General features: G+C 52.5%; 1 protein-coding gene across 1 annotated transcript in view; it reads right to left on the reverse strand.

The window, feature by feature from the left end:
- Positions 1-20381, reverse strand: part of NIBAN2 (niban apoptosis regulator 2) — a 94595-nt gene extending 74214 nt beyond the window's left edge. Inside the window, exon 1 of the mRNA XM_077835847.1 lies at positions 20327-20381. Coding sequence (XP_077691973.1) covers positions 20327-20381 — 55 coding nt within the window. The remainder of the gene's footprint in view (positions 1-20326) is intronic.
- Positions 20382-20815: the final 434 nt, after the last annotated feature.

Below are 20815 nucleotides of genomic sequence, written 5' to 3' on the forward strand. Positions count from 1 at the left end.
TACATGGAAAAGTTCCTGCCCTTGAACTAAAAGGTGATAAGTGTTTATACAACCTCTTAAATCTGTTTATTTCCGTTTTAAAATCAGTTTGCTCAAGTTAACCGAACAGGTTTAAGCCAGGTCGAAGCCTCAACAGCCACTACGTAAGAGCTACTGCTCAGCTAGAAGCAGCCACCACAGATGGGTTTGCGTCCTTAAACCGTTCTTATTAATACAAAGAAACAAAAGTAACCCACTCTAAAGGATAAACTGGTGCAACTCCTGCATTTAGACAAGGCCCCAGGCAGCATCTATGCTGCAGTCTTTCTGAAATCATCCCACCACTGGGGAGCTTCACCAGAAGCAGATCTACGTAGGCCTGCCCAGGCATTGAAGGGTACATCTACACTGTGCCAGCTCTGGTCAATTGACTTGGGCTGCAGGGCTATAAAACTGCAGTGTTTTTGGTCAGGCTCAGTGTAGACATTCCCTGTGTCAGTGGTTCTCAACCAGGGATTCACATACCCTTGGGGGAACACAGAGGTCTTCTAGAGGGTATCTCAACTCATCTAAATATTTGCCTAGTTTTACAACAGGCTACATAAAAAGCAATAACGAAGTCAGGGCAAACTAAAATTTCATACAGACACTGACTTGTTTATATCACTCTATATCCTATACACTGGACTGTAAGTATAATATTTATACTCCAATTGATTTTATAATTATATGGTGACCACTGTTCCCTCTAAGCTGTGCATGTGTGCACACGCACACAGATCCGAAACCCCGCGCACACAAGGCAAAACACCGTGTGCACAATAATTTGCACAGAAGAAATTTTTTGCGCACACGGCCTGTCAAAAATTAGAGGGAACATTGATGGTGACACTTTTGTATTTCTGAATCTGATTTTGTAAGCAAGTGTTTTTTTAAGTGAGGTGAAACTTGGGGTACGCAAGACAAATCAGACTCCTGAAAGGGGTACAGTAGTCAGGAAAGGTTGAGAACCACTGGCCTAAGTCACTCAGCTAATCCTATTGAGCCGGTCAACAGAGGACACAAAGATCTACACTTCAGCTTCCAGTGGTGCTATCATCAACGGACTCTACCGGTTAGCTAGGGTTGCCATCTTTGAGCTCCAAGAGACCATGACATCCAGGGTGATCCTGAGCCCAGGAAAACTGACAGCTAGCAGCAGGTATTGAGAACCCTTACAGGACAGCTGCCTCAAAATGGGATGATCCTGGGAAAACCTGGACAGGTGGCAACCCTACCGCTAGGAGTCACCGAGCTGACACACCCTAGTGTAGATGAGCACACCTGAGACCAGATTTTAGAACACAACTATGAGGCTTAGGGCCTGATTCAGCCTTGGTCTAAAAGGACCTACACTTGTTTACCCTGGGGCTGAATTTAGCCCCTCCATAGACAAGATCTAATGCGTTTTAGTGCCGCATTCACTCCAATAATGTAAATTTGATCAGCCCAGCATGTGAGAAGTCAGTCAAGTGCTGATAAGGTGCCAGGAATCCTACCACAGCAGTGTCACCTGAATGCAGGTAACACCCCCTAGGAGCTTAGGCCAGCGCGTGCAGGGCCGGCATGCCTTACATCTCAGCAGCCAGGAATAATTCAGGTGCAGACAGAGTTCGTTTTTGGCCCCATCTACACTAGGACTGTCAGTTTTGTTTCATTATGGTCAAAGAGCTCTCACCCCACCATCCCCAAACTGGAGTTGAACTCTGCAGGCCCTGTCCACACCAGGAGAATAACTGAGTTCCTGGTCCTATCTAACAAAGCCTGATCAATCCCTAGGGTTTTCAGCTGTAGTTAGCCCTACTGAAGATGGAGCCTTTGGCTGCATCTTCATTAGCCTCTTTGAGTTCCCTCTCTTGCTCTCCTGGATGCTGCCCCACCAGCAGGTAGCGCTATCAGACCATCACATAACCTAGCTGCTCAGAGCAGACAACAGTGACAAAGCACCATTGGCGGCTACGTTAGAGGTCCCACCATTGCTACCCTAGCTGGAGCTGCAGCAACAGGGGGAAATTCATAGCTAGAATGGAGACTGGGACCTGTTAGGTTATCACTGTGCAAAACATAGTAAGAAACAGTCCCTGCTCAGAGACATGTACAGTATAAGTAGCTAAGAGAGGGTGGGAAGAGAAACAGGCAAATCACTTCTCTTTGCTTCCAAGATCTCACAGCAGGTCCGTGGCAGAACCAGGAACAGAATCCAGCTCTGACTCCCAGTCCAGTTGCCTAACCACTGGACCACGCTGCCTCTTGCTAGCTTAAGCACGGACCTGGCTGAGAGGGTGGTTAAGCTATAAAATTACATGGTAGCCTGATCATTCCTTTAAATATCCTCCCCATGCCTGAAGTACCCAGAGGGTCACACTTTCAGCCTACAGATGGACTTGCCAGAACGGAATCTTTATTCCATTAATTTCCACCTAGAATACACAAACTCCTTCACCTGGACCAGATTTAGCTCACACCAGGAGCATTTCCCCACCAGAGGTATGTTCGCGGCCATCCCCTGCCCCCAAAACACAGAACACTTTGAAGTTGATACACACAAGTGAGACTTTAGCTTTCAAGTTGGTGCCTTTCCTTCTTAGTCAGTAAACGAGTAAAGCAGGGCTGGCACCTGAAACATGTCCCCTGTCAAGTTTGCTGCTTTATATTTCTCGCCACCCTGTTGCTTTGTCAAAGGCTCATGTGATCAAGGGAACTGACTTTATACATTGTCAAACATACAAAGGCTTTGTCTCCATGCAGATTTGCATCAGTGTAAGTTGTTATTTAGACACTCCCATAGGAGTGGCCTATTTCAATTTAGCTTCCTCCTAATGGACAAATGAAACCCAAACCAATCCTGTTTAAACTCAAGTAGTGCCCACACTGCCTTTTGCACCTGTTGATCTAAATTGCTTTTAAAAAGCGGACATGGTAAGTGAAACCAGTGCAACTCTCCATGTAGACAAGTCTGAAAGAAGCCAACCAGCAAGATGAAGATAGGGATTTCCCCTCATCTTCCCCTCTGCTTTTAAATTTAATGTTAACAGCTGGAGGTACAAATATTGTCAGACTGAGGAGTGTCTTTTTAAGTTGCTGCCCCTTAAATAAAAGAGTCACTTTACTGGCTGACAGTGGGTAGCTGCGCTTTGTGACGGGATGGTTCAAACCGCCACTAAGTGCTAGTTTGCAGAGCACAGAGCACTCCAGGGCATAGCACCACAACAGGCCACTTTAGAGACGGATCTACGTGAACCTGTAGCCAGACTAACTCTGGGGTGTGGGGGGGTGAGGGATGGGGACAACACAGAGCAGACGAGGGTAAGAAACCCAGACAGGCAGAGGCCCATCGGGTTCATCTTCTATTGCAGTGGGTGATGCTCCAAATACCTGCAGCTCCACCCCTCCCGCGAGCAACCCGTTGCACAATCTGGCTTCTCTAATACTTTTGTCAAAGCTTCCCGAAGGAATTTCTGTAGACAGGTCATAAGCACTGGCCCTCACTGGGAGGACCCGGGCCCATGACGGGGCTGAAAAAAACAAAACCAGAGAAGCCCTGGAGTCGATCACAGGACCTCAGTGGGTATGAACTGGCGTATCTCTATTGGTTCCAGTGGTGTCATGCTGTTTTACACCAGCTGGGGATCCGGTCCCAAGAGTCTCATATGGGTTTAAACACTCTTGAAAGCAGGCAGCCAATAGCTATCACTGCTATTGAAACCCACACAAGCTAGATCAAACTAGCCGTACACATGCCGTTACACCCCTGATTGGAGTGTAGACATTCCCAGAAAGCTCACAACCTACACAAGGCTGTAACTATAATTTTCACAATGCTGTGACCCCTACTGACTGAAAGCCAGCACCCGATCCCAAGCAGAGTTTGGCCCAAGCAGGGAGAAGTGCTAGAAACTCCATTAAGTCCACTGAGCACAGCTACACTGATGGATGACAGTATGGGGTCCTCAGACAGGATTTTCAACCCAACCTGGAGTGCCTTGCTGAAAACGTTTCAGATTCAGCAAAAGCAAATGTGTATTCTTGGTGCTGGTGGTCACCCGCATGGAAGATCTCAGACGCTGAAAGATTAACCCACTTCCGCCCCAAGACATAAACATGGATCAGTCCCAGGAGCTTTGACCCTGGGAACTAGCTCTGCTCTTGCTATTTAGGATGCCCCCGTGAACTGCAGAAGGGCTTGCTGCACGATTGCTGGTGTTTTGTGCAGTGTTCGGTCTCTTGCAGCTGTGTCACAGCCCCCTGCTAGGAATGTGCAAAATGGATTTTACAGGAACAGCATTCAGGGCTTTCCTTCAACTGGGGAGTTCTAGCAGTGTGTGAACTGGAAAGTCTGATGTGGAATTCCTCAGATAGCGTCCGAGGATTCCACCAACGGCTTCTTTGAAAAAACCCCTCATGCTATGAGCTGATGTTTCTACTGTAAAGAGATCCCACTGTACGGATCAGTGCTCCTGCCGCGGGAGGAGGAAAATATCCCAGTCCTTCTCAAATAGCTTCCCCATCCCATCCCTTCATATTGGGCACAGGAACCTCCGCAGTTTCAGCATCACAACCGTTTGCTAGAGTCCCAGGGTACCGCTGCTGTAACGAGATGGAGAGCTCAGGCCAGAGGCATACAAGTTTCCCACCTGTAAGTGTGGGGAATACCTCTCTTCCTCCTTTACCTGTGTTGTCTGCTTGGGACAGGAACTGCCTCACTGTCCCTTAGAGCTGGGAAGAGAAAGTCAATTCCATGTCATGGAGGATTTCAACGTTTGGTTTTGTTCGGAGAATGAACCTCACAGATTCCTAAATTCTTTATGAAAAAGGGATCGGAGGCCTAGCCCTGGGACAGTCAACCTGGTGGGCTCTCCAGGAGCCATGGATCTTGGAAGCTCTGGGGTAGTCTGCACAGCAGGCTGCCCCAGAGTTCAGAAGCCCAGGTTCCCAAGCCACCTGGGCTGCACAGAGACCAGGCAGCTCAGAGGCCTGGCAGCTTTCTTGGCTTCCCCTAGAACTTCGGAAAAATTGAACCATCTCTGCCAAACAGTTGGATTTCATGGAATCGGAAAATCTCAACAAAGGGGTCAGGATTTTTTCAGAGAGTTCTATGGTTCTTGCAGCACCTAGGCCTGGGACAGGTTTTCTGTACCCTCTAGGCTTCAGAGTTGAGAGGCCACATGGACTCCATGCCTTGATAGGTCAGTACGGGACGGAGATGAAGGAGATCTAAACAAGGGTAAAGCCTGGCACAACAGAATCCCTCTGTTAGTCAGATCCACACCAAGGCAGGTTCCATTGTGTGATTCACTTGCTAGTGGCCAGATGTTTCTTTAACCTGATTTTTGCCCAGTAGGCTCCCTGGGGGCAGAATAGCTAGGACAAGTTTGTGTCTACACTGTGCTTTTAAAAGGAGTGGGTTGCAAGGAGAGAAAAATGGGATAGTCACTTTTGTAACATGCTACATATTGAAGCTATGGGCTGTGCAATTTTTCAGGCTGCTTGTGATAGAACAGGTCTATGAGAATTCAGGGAGAAACTCTGTAGAACAACTCAAAGGTGGGGAGACACAAAGGACTTCTCCCTTGGAAGCAGGTGTGATGGCCTCCCTCCTCATTCCCTGCTGCTATAGTAAAGGCTAGAAAGAACTCCGCTATGCAGCAGCTACCAAACCAGAACAGCTGCCATTTTGGGGAGTTCACATCATCCGTTCGATAACAGCAGCTTCTTCATCTAGCTGCTTGGTCTGGGTCATTGGCTACCTCAGATCCTCCTAATTCATCTGTTCCAAAGCTGAGTGCCAGGACTAGTTAGGAGTAGGGGTACCACAGGGAAGTACACCCATCTAGTGTCTATTTTGCTGTACCTTTCGGGGAGGGTGGCTAGAAGCAGTGTAACCCCAACCCGCCACACAGAAGTGGAATGTGATGGAAGATGACGGGGCCTGCATTGGGGTTGGGGGAGAGGGAGGCAGGTCATTGCCATGCTGCCTGGATACCATGGCAACCAATATTTGCAAATCTAAAAAAACATTCCCTTGTGAGTAAGGTGATACACATTTCAGTCGTGTGGCTTCCGGTATGTTCACCTTGAACTCAGCAGAAATCCGCACCAACACAAATACGCTAGCAACTCTCTGCCTTCCCAGCTTTCCAAGGGGTTTTTCAGCCCTCCAATCGCTATGAAGTCTGGTCACCCACTCAGTTTGATTTTCTACCCAAGAGCCACTCTGAGCAAAGCTTGGAGCCTCACTTCCCGGGCAACAGTGGCCCATCCAGGTAGGTTAACAGCCTCCACTAAAACCCTGAACAAGAAAGTTCCAGGCTCACGTGTTCCCTCCCAGTCAGTCCTGGGTACGGCTGTCTCTGCTTCGAATTGCAGCCCCTACTGCTACACGTTACATAATTTCAGCAGGCGTTTTACGTCAACACTGCTACAGACAATGCCATACGGTGGAGTATCATCTTATTACCACGTTTCATGTAAGCTTCTCTCGGCCTGCACAGGACAGGCCCAGAGGCCATTTTGTGCTTGTGAAATTTGTCAAGGAGATAATTCTCTATGATACAAGGGGGGGGGGGGGGGGGAAATGGATCACATGGGCCCATGAAATTCAGTACAGCAGGCTACCTGCAGGAGTGCATTATGGGTAGCAGGTTTGCCAAGTTCCCTGGGTAGTTCTGCAGGTTTTTTCCCAGTTTCAGTCTGTCCCCCCTCCTGCTTCATTCCTCTTTCAAATTCTTACAAGTTCCAACAGTTCTCCAGCTGCGTGTGCCAAAGACACTTTGAGGTAAGCGCTGGCAAAAGATCCAAGCCAGAGGTTAAGTCCTTTATTTTTAGAGTCTTGGCAATACCTTCTACAAAAGCGAGAGCTGTATCAGAGCTCTGATCGGCCATTGCATAAGCTTCTCTTTCTTCTCAAGGGAGGAAAGGATCTAGCCTTTTGCAATCTCTCTCTCTCTCACACACACACACACACACACACACACACACAGAGTCCAAGGGAGAGGAAAATATAAAACCTGATATAAAAGTTTGGTCTGCAGAGCTGGTTTGTGCCAGCAGGAAACCCAACTCCAACATTCCAGAGCCGGGGGGGGGAGGGACAAAAAAAAACCCACAAAGACTTTTATGTATGTAAAAAACAAAGTTTATTCAGACAACCAAACAGCCCCAAGTCTGTTTTCAGCTGTTAGCAGGCCCTGGTGCTTACGAGTCTCTGACACATACTTTTCTATCCACAGTCCTCAGGTTCAAGCACCTCACTGTAGTGGAGTCTAATATAGATTTCTCTTTCCTGCCTGGAGCCTTCTGCCCACACCTTGGATCTAATGCGCTAGCTGAAGGCCACATCCAGGGCATACTGGATGCATACACCGCCTTTTAGTCTTTCCTCTAAGCACTCGCTAAAATCCATGCCCACAGACAGCGAGGGGAGCTAGCTGGCCTCAGAATTTGACCCATCGGAACTTTTTGCCAATTGATCACCACTGGGGCAGAGTACAAGAGAGCCTAGGGAGGGGCTGTGGGAAGCTGTTCTCCCCTAGACATGCCTGTTTACCAGGCGGCCAAACAACAAGAGGGCGTGAAGGGGAGAGACTCCAGCGCTCAGGGAACGAGGCGTCGGAGACAGATCTTCGCAGGCTGGAGGAGACGCTAGCCCCAGCCAATCCAAAGGCAGGGCACCCCCTTCGTTAGTACACGGGGAGCCTCCGGCACTCCAAGGGCGTGTGCAGAGGTAGCTCACAGAGTTCCCATGCAAAGGGTAAAGAGGCTGAGAGCTTCCAAACCTGGGCATCTCCATTCGCTCAGGAGGGGCTTGAACACTGGAGGCCTTGTCTGCACTAGCCCTCTCCCTCCCGCTGATCCACCGCTATGGCTGCGCCAGAGCCGGTATACAATGGGAGCAGGTGCTCACAACGCCACGTCGTCTAACCTCCATGCAGGGTCAGACGACTCCCAAGCCCCGTCTGCACTACTGCTCCCGCCCCTGCTCGGGCCGCGGTGCCCAGAGGGCTGAAGAAAGACTCGCCGCGACAGATGCCCGCAAAGGGCACGGGGTGCCCCTGGGGGGAGGGGAGAAGAGAGACATGGTGCAGAAACAGGCACCGCTTCCTTACCACACAGCGTGCCAGGTCCCGGCACGTCCAACACATCCCCCCACGGAGCAGCTCAAAGGGCTCCAGCCGCGTCAAACTGATCAACATCTACAGAGCCTGGCAAGAAGTCAACATCCCAGCACAGAGGGCCGCTGAGCCAGATTACGTCAAACAAGCTTCTAGTCCCTCCAGTCTTGGCTGATGGACACACAAGCCGGAGCGTAACTGGGGCCCCAGCAGCCTAGCACCCTGCAGCGTAACTGGTCTGCTGTAGAGGCCGGGAAACTCATTCCCTACCCTGGGAAGGGCAGCGGGTGGCACAGAGGAGAAGGTAGTTTCCACCTCACAAGCCAATGAGGCAAGTTTCAGGAGTCAAGGGGCCCCTTCCCAAGCAAGATGGAGGTAGAGCTGCCCAGCTGTATGCTGGGAGGCCCCCCAGGATCACCACAGTGGGGGAAGGAGAAGTCAGATGATGATAACAGATAATGATCTTCGGACATGACCCCAGCCTTTCTGCCAGCTGAACCTGGAGCATCTCTGGGACCCAAAGTGCCCAGTGGTGTCCAGGAGCACACCTGGGCTTGACTGGTGCAGGGTCTAGACTCCAGCAGCTGGCTGCTGGGAAATGGCTGGCAGGAGGCAGCGAGACAGGAAAAGCAAACACTGCTTTATTCCCCGCTCTGCAGGCAAGAAACCCCTCCAAGCCCTCCCCATCACGCACCCAGGTGGTAGGAAGCTTAGAGCTCCAATGTATTCCCATAAGCACAGAAACAGGCAACCAGGGAGAGGGAGTCCTCTATTCCCCTGCCCTCACACACACTGCTCCAGCTGGTGCCAGAAGCACCACACTACCACAAGGAAAGGCAGATTGCAGGATTTCCAGCCCAGACAGGAGCCCTCGGCTACCCCAGTTTGGCAGACCCGGGCAGTACGTAAAGTGTATAGTACTGCTTCTATAGGACTTTCCTCCCAGGATCTCAGGCTGTTTTAAAGATGTGTGAGCATGTATCATCCCTTACTTAATTCATGCCCCCACATGGTGAAACTGAGGTACGGAGGAGCAAAGTGACATGCCCAAGGCCACAGCCAGTCAGTGGCAGAATTGGGAATAAAATGAGCCCTGTGCATCATCCACAAGACCATGCTGCCCCCCTACGTATTCCACACACAAGCTTTCATCTCCTTACCTAAAGCAACCCTCCTCTGATTTGTCCATCAGTATCATATCACCCATCCTTTTAAAGAACATGGACCTTAAGGAGCACAGGCTGGGTTCTTATGAGAGACTCAGCTCAGTAGCTAGAAGGCATGTGCCCAGAGGATTTCTCCTCCAACCTTGTGAATTGGAGGAATGACCATCTTTCAATCCTCTTCACTAATCTATGTGGCTTGGACACAGAAGCCTCAGGCAGCTGGTGCAGTTTGGCGATGGTGGTATTTGAATGCAATGGAGGAAGAGGGCTTTCACCTGAACCATGCACCTGCATACACCATGCAATGCTCTGAACCCCCCTGCACAATGCCCACCAGTGACGCACCCAATTTCTCCAAGGCAGGTGCAAGAGGGATTAGAAGCTCCCGATGAAAGACTGCGTGGCTACCTAGGATCCGCATGGGGCTAATGAGAGAATTGGGAGCAGAGCAAGCGGACACATGAAGCCTTGTATCTCCTGGTCTACACTAGAAACAGGAAAAGCAGTGTTGCAGCAACGGTGTTACACAGGAGCTGCAGCTGTGAGCACTAGTGTAGACAGGGCTTCAGCTACCACATCCGCTGACCCTGATCAGAACCGTCGAGCAAGAGGTTAAGACCCCCACCTGCTTCTTTGTCCTCCCACCGCTGCTAGCACTGGTTGGGCTGTGGGAGCTCTAGGGCACCCTCTTGCCTTGACTCTAAGCGTCGCAGGTAGATAACGCCCAAGAGACAAGCTGTGTGCTAGTGAGACGGGGGCAGGAGGCCTCCAGTACAGGCCTGCCCCACATGTCATGTCCCTCTGTGCCTAACCCCACTGGACACGGTTTATTAGGACTCATACAAGGGCCTGGTCCTCGAGCTCCAGAGGTTTGTGCCATCAGCATTGGAAGTCCCCAGTTCAATCCCCAGCCTTAGCCAAGTTGGCATCATACACACCCCACCTGCAACAGACTCCCCCCACAAGTTTAACGGACTCCCCACACCCATATACCAGCCGTTTAGAACCGTAGCCACTGTGCGAAGCGGAAAACTGATGAGCTCTTTGCAACAGAAGCGATGGTTTACAGCAGTGGTTCTCAACTTGTTTACCATTGTGGGCCACCCATGCAACTCTGTATTTCGTGGGCTGCATCCACAGAATATCTATACTACCTGTATGGCCCTGAGCACGTCACATGGGCCGCAGCTGTGCGCTGATGGGGCTGCTAGCAGCTCCCGGGTTGAGAAGCACTTAGAGTGGGTAATCTCCCCTGCTAGAGCTTTAAACAAACCCAGCCCCAACCATCGTGGAGGGCGGCTCCGTGTGGGGAGGGTTCCTGCAGGGAGACAGCTTCCCTGCTTTGTTTCTGCTGCAGATGGCAGAGCCAGTGCCAAGAGGGGATTGTAAAAAGCTGGAGGAGGAAATGCAGCAGTACTGAACTCGTGGGGAGGGGGAGGAGGGAAAAGTTACATTTTTTGACCATTTTTAGAAGTTTCCCAACTTCTGCCTAGTCCGGACAGACCAGAGAGGTGTGAGAAGCAGGAACTCCAAGAGTCCGCTTTAAAACGGACAGGGAGGAAGGTGCTGGGATACAAGCGAGGAAGTGAAATCGGGTGAGAAGGAGGCACCTTGGGGCCAAAGAGAGAGAGAGACTCCCTTATTACAGCTTAGGAGAGAGAGAGAGAAAGCAGGTGTGTGTCACAGTCATGAATGCCTAGGAGAAGCCAGCAGCCACACTGCTTCCCAGCTGTCACCAAACTCTTTGCTCCTATCATGCAGGTCTGAGCTCTCCAAGCACCTTGCTAACAGTTAATGCCTCCAAACCAGCCGTAAGGAAGGGGCTGGGTTACCCCCATTTTATAGGTGGAGAAAGTGAGGCACAGAGAGGGGCAAGGACTTGCCCAGCTCCATTCCCCTCGGCTCCATCCCCAAGGACCCTACCCTGGAGTCCCAGCTGACACTCCGGTGACTTGACAGGCTCTCTTAGCTGTCACTATTTCAGCCCTGCTGCTCCATCCTCCCTTTACCAACACCCCCGCCCCAGCCGTTATTCCTGATCTCACAGGGGACCCTCGACCACCAATTAGTGGAGTGGGAGGTTCATCGTCTTAGCAGTCAACACAGCCGTAAACCTGTAGCAACATGCACCTTCTATCCAGAAGAGACACCGGACCAGCCCCACCGGACACCAGGGTGGGGTGAGGGCCGCTCTCCCTCACCCCAGCCTGCCATGGACAAGAGAACACCTCCAGCAATTCCCCCCATTCTGCTCACATGTGGCAGCCTGGGGAGAAGGGAGACCCTCCTTCTGCAGGGCGTGGGAGGGGAGACAACTCAGCACCCCTGCTGAGCTGGTCTCAACAGGCCCCTCTCTCACTGCGATGCGGGCGGGGAGGAAGAGGTCGTTGCATTGAACAAGCCCATTTACATGCAGTCCCGCCACACGCCCCTTAACAGCCCCTTACCACTCGCTTCAGTGCTCTTCCACCACAGCTTGTTGTGTCCCTGGCACCATAGTCTACTGGAGGGGGAAGACCTGGGTTCTGACGCTGCCTCCCTGCAGGAGAGTGACCAAATTACCCACCCTCTGGGCCTGAGTTTCCCCATCTCTGAGACAAGGAGGATAACTCTACCTCACTTCAGTAAGTGCCCAGAGGTCTAGGGAGCAAGAGCACCCAAGAGCATGAACCAGCTCTGCCCACAACCTCCTGTGTTCAGGTGTAAATGCCCAGTGTGGACGTGCGATGGCATGGGTGCACCAAATCACCAGTGTACACCGATGCACTGGGGGTTCAGTGCCTGTAACCCAGGAACAGGGAGGCCACGTTTCCAAATGAAAACCCAGGACAGTTGCAGTTGGCATCAGTGAAGTGCAGACACAGGAAGGTCTGAGCAGCTGGGAAGGAGAGATTTGAAGTGCCCACTTCCCCCGCTCCCCACTTCCACTGGCAGGCTTCTATCACTGATCCCTTCCCCAGAGCCAGCTGTCCCTCATGTCCTGACACAAGCCAGTGCTCACATCAGGTATGGGCACTGGGCTGGGGTAGTACGAGCCACCTCTCTGCAGCCACCAATCTGCCCATTGACTCGCCTCTTGTAGCACTGCTCAGGCTGACTCCTTGCACACAGCAGGGACTGGTGCTGTGTGGCTCACTTGGGAGGCCCAGGTGGCAGACACGTACACCCAGCCAGCCTGCAGGTAGCCTCACTCGTTCAGCTGATTGGCTGCTCCTACAGTTGGCCAGTCTGCAAGGGTTTGGGGGGCGGGGAGAACTGAAAGAAAGAGACCCCAGAACAGATCCTGCAGCAGGGCCATTCTTAGGTTCCAGGGACACATGCTCACTGACCCAGCAGCACAGGTGCACTGTTACCAGGCTGGGCTCAAGCAGCTTGCGCAAGGTCTCCCAGACTGTGGACTCAACCCCAGATCTCTGGGTGTTGACCCAAAAGTCATAGAAAGGTTGCATACATTTAACAGTCAGATCCTCACTCTCAGTCCCCTGCCCCCTTCCGCAAGCATATATTAGCGGTTCACCCCAGGCACCGTTACCAGGGTGAAATGGCTTTCCCCTGACCGCTGCAGGATCCCAGCCCACACTCTGGGTCCACAGCTGTGGCTCACCTTCACTGAATGCTCTAGACCAGTGTTTCTCAAACTGCAGGTCCCAACCCAAAAGGGGGTCGCGAGAGTAGCGGCTGCTGGCCAGGCACCCAGCTCGGATGGCAGCGCACCGCCAGCAGCAGTGCAGAAGGAAGGGCGGCCCTGATGGGGTGGAGTCGTCACTTTGGGGGCAGGTCATCGCAGCCTGAAATGTTTTGAAAGGGGGTTCCTGCAAAAAAAGTCTGAGAACCCCTGCTGTGGCCCCTGCTCTGCGGAGCTCGCCCTCGCAGCTGGGAGTCCCGGTCCTTGGAGTGCAATTGCTGGAATAGGTCTTGGTCTCTGATTAAGGGGGTGGAACCTTTGGAGGTAGCTGGGGCCAGGCCCACATGTTTGAAGCAGAGCTGGTGTTTGCTGGCAGGCCCATGGCGTTCCTATTGCACGAGTGGGATACTTGCTGGGGACTGCGCTGTTCAAGCAGGCCTGGCACGGTGTTTGGCATCAGCTGGCACCCTCCCAGACCATCTCTGAAGTACCACCAAGACCTCTGAGCTGCTTTGGGATAATGCAGATCAGGAAATTCAGGGCAAAGCACCAGAGAGCCAGAGTCCAGTCCCACTTCAGAATCATACTGGGACTCTCCAGAGAGACTGGCAGCTTCGAAGCTGCTGATGCCCGATGAGGGTGGCTCCTCGGCTGCCTTGAGCAGGCTTCATGAGCTGCCCCAGCAAGCAGCCATCCAGTGGACTCCCACCCCAGCTAGGGCTCATCTCCCATTTGGGACACGGGCCGTGTGTTCAGCCCGTTTGAAAATCCCAGTCTTGGGCACTATGACCCACTCCAAACTCCTGCTCAGAAACCTCCCCAGAGATGCCACAAAACAAGGATTTAAAAACAGACAGGCTTTAAAGTCTGCATTGACAGACGGGGCATTGTTATGCCAATGCCCCTTTAATAGGCTGGTGACTTTCCTTTGTCTACAGAGAAACCCCTCTCCTGCCTTCCAGCTCTCAACCAAGTGCAACTGGGCGTTTGTGGTACAGCTGGCATTGGGTCTGCTGCCCCACTGAAAGCCCTGCCCCCTGGAAGCTGGCAAGCCAGGAAAGGCCAAAGCAGAACCACTAATTGCAAACAGGCTTCCTCCTGGGACTTTCACAGAATGAGAAGAGAAAAGAGAAGCTTCACTTTTTTCCCTTTAACTCTAGAGAGAATGAGCAGTTTTGTGCAGGGCTGGTCTCTGCCATAGGGCACACCAGAGCTTGGGACAGGGAAGAAGTGTGCTGCAGAATGACAGGGGAGGGGTTTTCCCCATGGAGGAAGGAGAGAGAGAGGCACCTCCAGCCAATATTCTCCCTCTCTCCACCCTCCCAACTATGCCAGGAAGATTTTGCCCTCCAATCAGTTGTGTTTATCCCCTTGGCCGTTGCTAAGGGACTCAAATCCCCTCCGGTGCAGGAGGTTTGGCCTCCGTGTGCTCAGAGGGACTCCGTCAGGGCTTGTTTTACACAACCAGAGAGTCTCCAGTGCTGTGGCATGTGAAAGGAACAGCAGCCCCAGGAGAGAGTGGGACCCGCTGTCTGTAAGGGGAACAGTGGACGGTTTTACGGGGCCTTGAACCGAGCACTAACACAGCCAGCTAAGGGGGATGGGGTCAGACCCCGAACTCAGGGTCTGCTGCAGGCAGGCTGGGTTAGTGAAGCAGCACGGTCTGAGCACAGGGCTGGGAGCCAGACCCTCCCGGGCAGGAGGGGAACTTTAGAAGCACAGGCTGGCAGTGCCTGCTATACAGTAGGCTCAGCCAGTCAGGGACCGGAGCTGAAGCCACATGACCGGCCGCACCCATCAAGCAGCTGGTACTTGCAGGGAACAGTTTGCAATCCATGGAAGACAAAGTTATTCCCCATGGCACAGCAGAGGGCACTCCGGCTGGTTGATTTTCATGGCAGGAGCAGAAAGAGGCCAAGATTAGTCAAGCAAGTTAGTGGTAGCTAATTATTCACTCAGCTCCAAGGCGAGCCAGGGACCTTTGGGAAATGATGAAGTGTATTAATTAAATTTTTACTGTTTGGACCAGCTGAAACCTCACCCAGGGTGTCTCCCGATTAGTTGGATTTCAGTGTTTGTCAGACGTGGTCTGGGCTCCCCCTCCAAACTTTGGGGAATTCTGCTCCCAGAATGTTGCCTTGGATCGAGACCACCACAAAGGTCTGGTCTACTCTAGGATTCATCCACAACTGCAGCTGCACTGTTGCAAAGTGTTTGTGTAGACGTGACTGGCACCACCGATACTAATCCGGTTAACCGGGCTCCAGTGCACTGGTGCAAGCCGTGTCTGCACTGGGAGATGCAGTGTAGACGAAGCCTCCGGTGTCTCCTTGTCACTCCCTTCCCCCTCTACGTAGGTGTGTACACCCACACCCACCATTCGAGGGACAGCAGAGGGAGAGCAAAGGCTCTGGGCTGGGCTTGCTCAGGCACGAAGGACGCTCCAGCAGGAATGAGCTCCAAATGAAAAACAAATAGTGAGGCCGTGCAACATGGCATCCCAGCACCAGGCTGCGCCTCTCTGAGCTCGGGGGAGGCACTTGGCTCACAGCTGCAATAACTACAGCCTTTTATGCCAGGTGCCTCCTGGAAACTAACCCCCAAACCTCCCTGAAAATAGCACGGCTGTTTTATTTAGGAAGGACGGGAGGCGTGGCGGCAGGGGATGGGTGACTCCGCTAGAAAAGGTTCCCAGAGCAACCCATGAACTCATGGGCTTGCCACAGGGAACATCCTTGTGCCGTCCAGGATGTCGTGGAGCGGATGGGGAGAAGGCTCACCCAGCTTCGTCATGCATTTGGTGCCACCTCCTCTTGATGGTAGGGACAGGCCCTTATTCCGAACCAGCCGAGTGAACTAGACGCAGCACAGCAAGCCCATGCTAGCCGTCCCAGCTAGCGCAAACCTATTCCACGTGACTTGCTCCCTCCAGCCATTGCCAGATCAGTGCAAAAGGGGTCCCTAACCAGGGGACCAGTCACCCCCTCCAGACCCTGTTCTGCCCCCCACACCCCAACTTTTCATAGGTCTGTATGCTCCATGAGGCCTTCCACTTTTCTCCCCACCCGCCCGCCCCAGACTTTGGAGACCGACATGAGGAAAGCAAATGTCTCCCTACCCACAGAATTTTTCTGAAATGACACCTGTCCCTAACCCTGCAGATCCCAGCACAGGTCTCCTAAGGCGGCTGGGGGGGGCAGGGAGGAAGAGCGTCATGGGTGTAGCAAAGGTGCTTTAATAGTATGTTTGTTGGAACTGTAAATGTCTAGAAGGGTGCACAAGCCTTTGGGAGCACCTGCTATTCTGAACAGCATGGGCACTGCATGAAACGTTGCTTGCCTCTTTATAATAAAATAAAAAGAGCTCTTGATTGCATCCAGGAGCACAGGGATCAGGTGGACAGAGCAGTGCTCAGACTAGGACCTGCTTGAGCAAGTCACTTCACCTCTCTGTGCCTCTCACGGTCTGCCCCAGCCATTTAAAAGCTCTGAGGCAGGGAGCGTGTTGTGTTTCTACAGTGCCTAGCACAGTGGGGCAGCTAGGTGCTACCGTGCCTTAGGGGGCCAGGCATGGCTGAGCTTGTGAGGCCCTATGCGCCACCCGAGGGAGTCCATCTAAAGCAACAGATTTTGTACATCGCGTCTGATCAGTGCCCAGATTTCAGGGACCGTGCTCGGTGTCAATAGACATAATTGGAAAAACCCGGGAAGCGGGAAATGGAGAACATACGGGGGCCCTGCCATCTGTCTAGGAGAGCCACAGCTTCAAGCACCTGTCTGTAGATCAGAGAACGAGTTAATGGCACCCATTAACTGCGTCCAGCCTAACAAGGGCCCCCGTCCCATTTCCGCCCATCCTCACAATGTTGATAGGTCAGGGCATCTCCCAGGCAGACAGAGAAAGAATGGTGGCAGATGGGGGGCACCCAGAGCCCCTGGCAGCATTGAGGCACGAATGCAGGGCCCTGGTATGGGGGGGGAAGGGGGGGACTGAGGGCACTAGGAACCCAAGTGGGGAGATTGAGGGACCCCAGCATGAGGGAAGGGCTGGGGGTTGCAGGGAGTCCCTGAAACAGAGGGAGATGGAAGGGCGGCATGCAGGGAGATCAGCCAACAGTAGCAACACAGAGTTACCCCTTGTTCAGGGAACAGAAGACCCCAGGCATGAAGTTACAGGTAAGGAGGGCTAGGAGAGCATGTTGGGATTGAGGGGAAGGGCCACCTGAATCAGCCACACCTTCAGTTAGCTCTGGTGCTGCTGCAGTGGCCTGCGTGAGGTTGGGGCCCCGCTGGGCTAGGCGCTGCCCAAGCAGGCCGTGACACTCCCTGCCCTGGTGGGCTGACGCAGTCTAGGAGACTCCAAAGCGCACCAGGGTGGGAGAGAAGAACCCGGCAAACATCAGCCAAGAGGGGCCGGCTTCACCAGGCACACTGAAGTGCTGCTCCCCCTCCTCCACCCCGCAGACAGGAACGCGGTGACGATTCTGGCAGCTTTCGGGGCATTCCCTCTGTTACACCAGCACCACTGCACCGGTAGGAGCCCTAGCTCAGCCGAGTCCCTAGATTAACACCACCACGACGTTCCCAAGCGCTACCTGGAGCGAGCTGGAGAAGCAAAGCAGGGGTAGCTTGTACTGATCACTGGGAAGTTAGTTTCCACTAGATTCCTGGCGCTTGTGCTCCTCTAGTCATGCTAAAGAGCAGAGGGCAGGAATCTCTTAGCTGGCCTTGGCACTACATTTCATGAGCCGTTTAGATCTTGTGTCTACACCGGGGAGAGCTTGGAAATGGCTTATCCTGCACTGGGGCATCTCCATCAGTCTTGTAAATGAGGGGTGTGCTGGTCCAGGAGGGGCTCAGGCATTTTAACCACTGCAATGAGTTGCAAGACAGCAGAAGATTGTGGCCCATGAACACTTCTGAGGAGCTCATTAATAGAGCATTAAGAAGTAATTATGGCAGCAATTACTATAAGCTAGGAAGTTTCGGACCTTCAGGTCAAAGTAGTGATCCAATTATATACCCTCCCCAAACAAATATTTCTGTAGTCATTGTTGCTAGCAACCCCCAGGATTACCCAAGAGATAGGAGGAAACTCCCCTCCCCCGTTACTTTGCTCATCTGACAGCAAGTTGTGCCTTCTCTGTGTCATTATAGCCAGTCATCCCCCCACACCACTCCCCAATTTGTGTAGGTCTTTAACACAATAGGGGAAGGTCCAGATTTTAAAGATAAGGAAAAACTTGTTTTAAGGCTGTTTGCTCAATGCTAGGTAGTACAATGGAGTCTTGATCCTCTAGGCACTACTTAATACAAGTAGTGCCTTAAGTTAGCAAGAGGACATAGCAGTAGGTTTAGGAGCTAAAACTCCTAAACCTACTGTCCATTTAAAAAAAAAAAAAGAAAAGGGTGGGGGAAGCCAGATAATCTCCTTTCCTGCAAAGAGACCAGGCTAATAAAATAAACCTTACTCACTCCTTGGTTTTAACAATCTAAAGTGTCATTTGTACTATAGGACATTTTAGAAGCATTCGTTTTAAACCCGACAGCGTCCCTTTAAATGGTGTTTGGTCTACATGAAATTCCATGATTCATGGAGCTGAATAGGAAACTTTACCATACATTACAGTAAGTGACAAGTCATAATTCCTTTGGCATTCAGCAATGCAACAACATTAGTCATGTTGCAAACCCCTGATATTAAGGCAGCTGCAATATGCTGTTCCTCTGGCATTTTAATTGTAGTTTTGTGTGAAGTGCCCACTTCATTGGAGATCTGGGGCAGAGCCATAGTTTGCTCCAGGGAGCGAGGAAACTAATTCACCTCTGAAGGTCTAAAGTTTCCAAGGCATCTTGCAAAAAGAAAAGGAGTACTTGTGGCACCTTAGAGACTAACATTTATTTTAGCATAAGCTTTTGTGAGCTACAGCTCACTTCATCGGATCTTCCTGGTTCTCCAGCGTAAGAAGTTGGTTAGGTCTCATGCCATCAAAGCCACATCTCCTACTGCAACCCGATTTGTGAAGTCTGGGGGTCCCAAGCAAGGTTGATGTTCAGAGTGGTAGCTAAGTGCTTAATAGCTCCTTCAAAGAGCCTCTGAAGTAATTGTAATTGAAGCCTATGTAAGGAAGGGACAGAGGTCAAGTCCTGCAACTCAGAGACCCTTGGAAGCTCAGATGCCTGCGTCATAAATTATGAGATGTCCCAAGCAACGAAGGCGAAACAGAGGCCAAGTCACAGTGCTCAGTGGCAGAGTGACCCCACTTATAAGGGTCAATCAAGTAACTGCAGGCACCAATTAGCCCCCCAACCTTCCCCATCCTCAGTGCAGTCAGATGCCATCTCCTTGGACAAAAAAGCGACTGTCTGGAAGCCACAGTCCCATGCTTAGAAAAGCTATTCCAAGCAGGACTAATCAGCCATCCCAATCCCCAAGTCCAAGAGGAATCTTTAGGCCAAACACGTCAGACTGAGACACCCACAACATCAAGAGTAAATACAGGGCAATGCAATCAATAGCTCCATTGTCACCTCTCTAGACTCCAACGCCCTACATTTCAGTGGCAGGATGGCCTGGAGCCCTGTCTGCATTAAAAGGCAAACCCATTCCTGGCGCTAATCCAGATCCGGGACCCTATCCCCACAGGCAGAGCCCTGTGCCCCCCCGCGCAGGACCAGGGCCCGATGGGTCCCCCTCGAACCACTGCTGAACATGGTTTAACAGCTCGTGTGGACGGGACAAAACTTCTACTCATCATCCTTAGAGAGAGATCTGTTCCCCTTCCCTCCCCCTGCCCACAGGCCCAGCAGAAGCCCCGGCCATAGGAGAGCTCTCCTGAAGCAAATCCCCTCGTCCTGCGGCCAACACAAACATCCACCACACAAGACAAGCCTTTCAGGGGGAGGCAGACAGGCGGACACCTTATTTCCCCATTCCCCGCCCTCCTTAAGGGAGAGGCTGCTCCCAGCTCTGCAAAGGAGGAGAGAGAGAGACCCAGAGTTGCAACGTGGAACTTAAAAAAAAAAAAAAAAAAGCGTTAAGGCATTAAAATATGATCCCCTTGTCGGGAGGGAAACGAAATCCAGATTGAGAGGATCCCCCCCCGGGGGGGGGGCTGTTTAGGAGAAGGGGGGGTTCCTCCCACCCCCTTCGCACCATGATTTAGTAAAGGAGTGGGACAGAGAAAAGCTTGGGAACTCAGAGATTGTCCCCATCAGGCTAGTTACACCGGGGGGGGGAAGCAAACAACGGAGAAACTTTTCCTCCAGCGAGAATCGGCTCCGTTTTACACACCCCTCCGGAGAGCGAGGGGGAAAGACGCTGATTCCCCCCCGCCCCCGCCCGAAGTGGACCATGGCTCCTGGACACTGACCGGCCCCAGCCGGGGCGGGGTGCAACCCCCTTACCTGAGATATAGTGGCGCCGGCTCTCATCCAGGTGAGTGGAGATAACATCGCCCATGACGGCCCGGGGCGCGATTACAATCCAGGGGCTGGATGGTGGGGACCCGGCGGGGGGGGGGGGGAAGCTCACCCCCCAGGGAGGCTTGCGATTCAAAAGCGGGGTCGCCTTCCTCCGGGCCGGGCCGCAGCGGCGGGTCTGCTCCCAGTCCTCGGGCAGGAAACCAGCCTCTCTCCTCCCAGCCGAGGGAAGCCCTGGGCGGGTCGGAGAGGGAGAAGGAGACACTCCTGCCTACGTACAGCCCGCCCCGGGACACACCCTGGGAGCCGGGGCCGCGATTTCCCTCTTCCCACGCCGGGGGCAGTCCCCGCGGTCTGGGGGAGGGCTTAACACCCCCGCCGGGGGGTTGCGTTGCTTTTCCACGGCCTTCTCCGGCAAGAACGTGGGAACCCCAACCAAAAAAAGTCCCCCCCCCGATTAATTATTGCCCCGGC

The sequence above is a fragment of the Eretmochelys imbricata genome, chromosome 16 (genome assembly GCF_965152235.1).
Source record: "Eretmochelys imbricata isolate rEreImb1 chromosome 16, rEreImb1.hap1, whole genome shotgun sequence".
NCBI classification, from domain to species: domain Eukaryota; kingdom Metazoa; phylum Chordata; order Testudines; family Cheloniidae; genus Eretmochelys; species Eretmochelys imbricata.